This window comes from Monoraphidium neglectum (assembly GCF_000611645.1).
Source record: "Monoraphidium neglectum strain SAG 48.87 unplaced genomic scaffold scaffold00841, whole genome shotgun sequence".
In the NCBI taxonomy this organism is placed as follows: Eukaryota; Viridiplantae; Chlorophyta; class Chlorophyceae; order Sphaeropleales; family Selenastraceae; genus Monoraphidium; species Monoraphidium neglectum.
In genome coordinates, this window is record NW_014012787.1 from 4555 (window position 1) to 9770 (window position 5216).

Genomic DNA, 5216 nt, shown 5'->3' on the forward strand with positions numbered 1-5216 from the left:
GGCCAGGGGTGGGGGGTGGGGGAGAGCCGCGCCGCACCTGCCCAAGCTGGGGCACCGCCGAGGGCATGCGGCAGTTGATGAGGTGCGGCAGCAGGCTGAGGCCGGCGCGCTTGGCCGCAAAGTCCACGTACACGATGCGCGCCTGTGGGCGAGGGGCCAGGCCGTGGAGGGGCGCCGTGTGCGTGTCTGATGGGTGCTTTTTTGCGCCTCACAGCGCGACCGAGGCCGCTTTGCGCAACGGCATCCCTCCTCTGCACCTCCGCCCCGGGCGCACCAAACCCCCCGACCGCCCAGCCGCCGAATCGCCGCCGACCCGCAAAACCGCCGGCCTCAAAACCGCTCCTCACGCGCTCGGCGGCCCCTAATGCACGTCGGGGCCGCACGCATGCGGCTGCGGCCACGTCCCCATCAGGCCCGCCCCCCACCTTGAGCTTCTGCCCCTCCTGGTAGCGCCCCGCCCAGTCCTCCCCAGGGATCGGCTCCGCCAGGTGATACAAATCAATGACGCCTGGCAGGGTCACAGCAATCAACACAGCAGAGCTCAGGTTGCTGAGGTGCGGCCGCATCCCGACTCTGCCGCAAGGGGTGACGCCCACAGATTCGCGCGGTCGCTTGCACAAAGCGCCTCTCGCCGTGGCGGGCCGGCGAGCCATGCGCGCGCGTCGGCCAACGCGGAGGCCCGTCGCCCCACTCCTTAGGGCCTCCTTGCCGGCAGACCGACGCCAGCTCATGCATTCATCAGAAAAGCGGCGGCTGCGCCCCCTCACCGTTGAAGTAAGTCAGGAATGTCACCAGCAGGCCGTCCTTCAGGACCTGCCGCACCTTGACGCTCACAAGCATACCCGGCAGCAGCCCGCCTAGCGTCAGCGCGCCGCCGCCGCCGCCGCCGCCGGCCGGCGCGCCTGCCGGCGCGTCCTTGACGGTCGCGGTGGCCACCGCGTCGTGGCTGACAGTGACCTGCGCCACCTGTCGGGTTTGGAAGGGTGCCATCGTGGGCCGCCATGAACACCGGCGCAAATAGCAACACCCCCGAGACAACCAGCAACGTCGCTCGCAACAGCCTACCAGGGGCTCAGCACACAATGGCTGACGCGCTGCCTATGACACGTGTCGCATCATCCCATGCGTGTCCGCCGTGCCCGCCAGGTGCTGACCCTTGGGCCCCCTGCCAGCGGCGCCCATGCACCCTACGGCGGCGCCCTCGCGCCCCTGCGGCGCACCTGCTGCTCCCCCTGGGGCGCCTTGGTCACCACGCAGTCGATCAGCTGGCCGGGCACGAGGGCCGCGTCTGACCCGTAGTAAGCCGCATAGTCCTTGCGGGGCAGCACGCCGCTCACGCCCTGCGACACGCACAAGGGCGGGAGCCAAGGCGGAGGTCGCTCGACGCGGGTTGGGGCAAGGCGGGTTGGGGCAGCGAGAGGAGCCGCAATGGGGGCGCCGGCGATGCCGCGGCGCGCGTGCGGCGGGCCGGCCTGCCACACGCGTCGTCAACGGCCAGGGTGCACAGCAGCTGCCGCGAAAGCGCCTCTGCTGCCTGGCCTGCAGCCCGGGCAAGGGTCTGCATCCCCAACTTTGCTGGCCGGCGCAAGGCGCCCGGCGACACAGCCCAATCAACCCACCTTGATGCCAAACGCCAGCGTGTACACGTGGTCCTCCGCGCTCCTCACCACCGCCGGCACGCACCGCCCCGCCGCCAGCGCATCCGGCCCCTGCCCCTCGCACAGCCGCCGCAGCCGCAGGCTCAGCTGCACCTTGCCCTTCTTGCCGCCGCCCTCGCCGTCGCCGTCGGAGCTGCCCAACGCGGTGACGACGCAGCGCACGTACTGGCCGATAGAGAAGAGGTCCGGGAGCTCCGGGGCGCGCCCGCCGGGGAAGGCTTTCCGCATGGCGGCGCCGGGCTTGGACGCGGGGTCCAGCATCTGCTTGAGGGCGTCCGAGGCCTGCCGGGGCGGCGGCGGCGGCGCACGCGGCGGCGTCGTGCGTGGGCATGCGTGCAGGTGGGCCGAGCATGCACAAGAGAGCCGCACCGCTGGCGGAGGTGGTTGTGGCGCGGGTGGCGGCGGCGGCGGCGGCGGCGGCGGCGGCCGGGCACCCCAAACGAGGCGAGGCGAGGGGAAGCCAACGGGTCTCGCCCGCCGCCGCACCGAACCGAGGAAGGCGCTTTGGCCGGGGCCCGACGTCGGCGCGCCGCGCGAGCAGTCCGCAGACCCAGCCGCCCGCCCGATCAGCTCGCGCCGGCGAGCGTCTGATGTGCCTGCCCGCCCTCACCTCCTCTGGCGCGACGTGACCCCGCAGCCCCTGGGGCAGGCTAACCACCAGCCCCCGCGGGGTGCACTCAAGGATCATGCCCCAAAGCTTCATGCCGACTGCCACTGCCTGTGATTCATAAATTGGAGAATTGGAGTGGGGTTGGGGGCAAGGGGGTGGCGGATGAGGCAGGGCGCGGCAGGGACACACGTTGAGGCAGGAAAATTGGGCCCTCACTTTGAGAGAGGCCCCGCAGCCGCCCCTGGGAGGGGGCCGGGCCCCAGATGCCCGCAGGCGGCCCTTACACAGCCGCTGCCAGGCGGCCGCGCCGCGGGCGCTCCGCTGCAGCGCGGGTCACGCTCGGCCGTCCGCACGCGCAGCGCCCCGCCTTGCCGGCCGGAGAGTCGCCGCGGGATGCGGCCGGCGGGTGTAGCCCTCATAGCTCGGGCGACGATGGCGGCGAGCGCAACGCCGCCGCGAGCGCAACGCCGCCCACCTTGTATTTGAGCACTTCCACATAGCGCTCGGCCTTGCTGCCCGCCAGGCCGCCAGAGAAGAACTCATCCTCTGCATCCTATTGAGGGGGGCAGCGGGCGGGCGACGAGAGCGTGGCACAGTTGCACGACGGCCGCGGACGTCACTCGGGCGTGGCCGCGGCGAGCAACACGGCAGTGCGCGATGTGTGCGTATGTGAGTGGAGCGACAAACGCATGCGGAGGGACATCAACGGCTGCAGGGAAACGAACTACGGCGGGGGGGCGGCGGCAGCAGGAGGCGGCAGCGGCACGCGGCGGCACTGGCCGGCGGCGGCGGCCTCACCTTGCCGCCCGAGGTCTTCGCCTTCTTTTGCTTCTTGTCTCCAGACTTCTGCTCCTCCTGAAAATCATCTTTTGCCTGCTGAGCAAGCTGCCGCTTCTCGAGCTGCGTCAAAAACTTGTCGCCGCCCCCTCGGGGAAAGGCCTGCTCTTCCTCCTCATCCTCGACTGTGTCTTCCGCTTGACGCTTTTTACCTCCCATGACCCCAGGCGGGCCTCTGGGCACCTAGATCGCCAAGAGAAGGATCGTTTGCGGGCCTGTATGTGTCATACAGAGTATATAAGCGACCTAGTGTGATCTTCCAAAGTATGAATGATGGTGAGGCGCGGCTTGGTTCCTGCGCAGCGTCACTGAGTGACAAATCAGCTGTGTGCTCGCTGACGCCAATTCAACAGTACAAATTATCAGTAAGAGTGATGAAAGATAGTTTGCGCCCTGTATAAAGTACATCCTCTGCTCGCTGGGCCCCGTCAAACCCACGCCCATGTTGAAACCGGCATTGTTACGGTATTGTCAGGTTTATGTGCAGAGTTGAAGAGTAAAAGCTACTGCTATCCGAGACCGCCAACTCGCAATCACCTTCACGACTGCATCATACATGAACATCTGCAGCAACGCCGATGCTGCGTCAGCTGACGCTCCTCCTGCTGACGCTCGTGCTGCTGCTGTTGCGCACACACCGACGGGAGGGCGACCCAGGCGCAGCGCCAATTTCACCAATGACGCCATCTGCACCGTCATCGACACCCCTACCACACAGCCGCGTTGGCGCCAGCAGCCGCTGGCCCAGCCTCGCAAGGCGCCCGTGCCGCGGCTGCCTCGCAAGCAGTTGCCAGCAGAACGGCTGGAGCGTGCATGTGGGGAGCTGGTGTCGCTGATGGCAGCCGAGTGGGGCGGTATCAGGAGCCTCAATCTCGGTGCGCGCGACCAACTGCTCAGCACTCTGCTGCACACAGCCAACCATCCAGCCAATCTGGATGAGAATACCTGCCGGCTGTGCTTCCCTCCGGTTGTGTTTGGCCCACCTGAGTAGGCACGCTTTTGGCTGCGCTCCTGGTTTACTCATACCTCACCGCGCCCCCTTGCCCTCCACAGGGGTGCGCTCTGGCACGGCCGTGGTGGAAGACGTGCTGCTGCGGCGTCTGCAGCTGCGGGCCACGCGGCTGCACACGATCGCCATCAGCGACGTGGGCGCAGCGACGCGGCTGGCGGAACTGGCCAGGGGCGCGACTGGGGAGCAGATGCAGCAGTTGCAGGTGCGCCCTTGGCGGATGGCTTCTTGAATCGGCCTGCTGTTGGTTTTGGTGTGGGCAGCAAAGTCAGGCCGGACAGGCCTCACAGCAAGGGGCCTACAGAGGGCGGTGAGTTGCAAGCCACATTGCAGGACCCTGAGCACACCTGCGCGTGGGCCTGGTTTCTCCGATCACCTGCGCGTGCACGCGCATGCCGCGTGCGTGCACACACGCGCACACGTGCACACGTGAAACTTGTACTCACATGCACATGCACACAGATGTGCGGGCATCCGTGTGCGCGCGCACACACACACACACACACACACACACACACACACACACACACACACACACACTACAGGTATTGCTCGATACTGCCGGCCACGAGGAGCTGTCTGATTACATCCGGCTCTCGGTCTATGGCACCTCGGACCCCTGCTCAGGCACAAGCCACTACCACATGCCGCACCACGATGAAGTCCCCCAAGCCAGCGACACGACAGCAGGGGGCGGCACGGCCCGGCCGCGGCGCAGCGGCAGCCTTGCTGGCACCCCGGGCAGCACGCTGGGCAGCAGGGGCAGTCGGGTCGGCGACACCGGCCGCGGCGGCGGCGGAAGGGCGTTTGGGCGGCGCGCACGTGCGGCCGGGGTGTTCATGCAGGGGGACAGCCTGGGGGGTGCGAGGTCGTCCTGGGGGGGAGGCGCCTTCGACGACAGCGACCCAGCAGGTATTGTTGTTCCTTGGGGTCTCAGCTACACAGGTGCGGTAGTGCGGAGTCAGCGCACGTGGGTGCAGTTGCACATCGGATCGAGCACGTGGGAGTTTCGTCATGTATCCGCTGCGCCCCGCGCCCCAGCGCCTTGGGTTCTACGACTTTTCCACCACCACGCCTGCTGCCTCCCCCCCCCCCCCCCCCC

General features: G+C 68.0%; 1 protein-coding gene across 1 annotated transcript in view; it reads right to left on the bottom strand.

Annotated features, from left to right (window-relative positions):
* MNEG_5570 (rRNA biogeneis protein rrp5) overlaps positions 1-3264 on the bottom strand; it is a gene marked incomplete at both ends in the record, with an annotated part of 7453 nt that extends 4189 nt beyond the window's left edge. The window contains 8 exons of the mRNA XM_014045951.1: positions 38-142; positions 426-508; positions 768-966; positions 1221-1340; positions 1620-1940; positions 2269-2376; positions 2744-2821; positions 3067-3264. Of these exons, the coding sequence (XP_013901405.1) occupies positions 38-142; positions 426-508; positions 768-966; positions 1221-1340; positions 1620-1940; positions 2269-2376; positions 2744-2821; positions 3067-3264 (1212 nt within the window). The remainder of the gene's footprint in view (positions 1-37; positions 143-425; positions 509-767; positions 967-1220; positions 1341-1619; positions 1941-2268; positions 2377-2743; positions 2822-3066) is intronic.
* Between the last annotated feature and the right edge of the window lie 1952 nt (positions 3265-5216).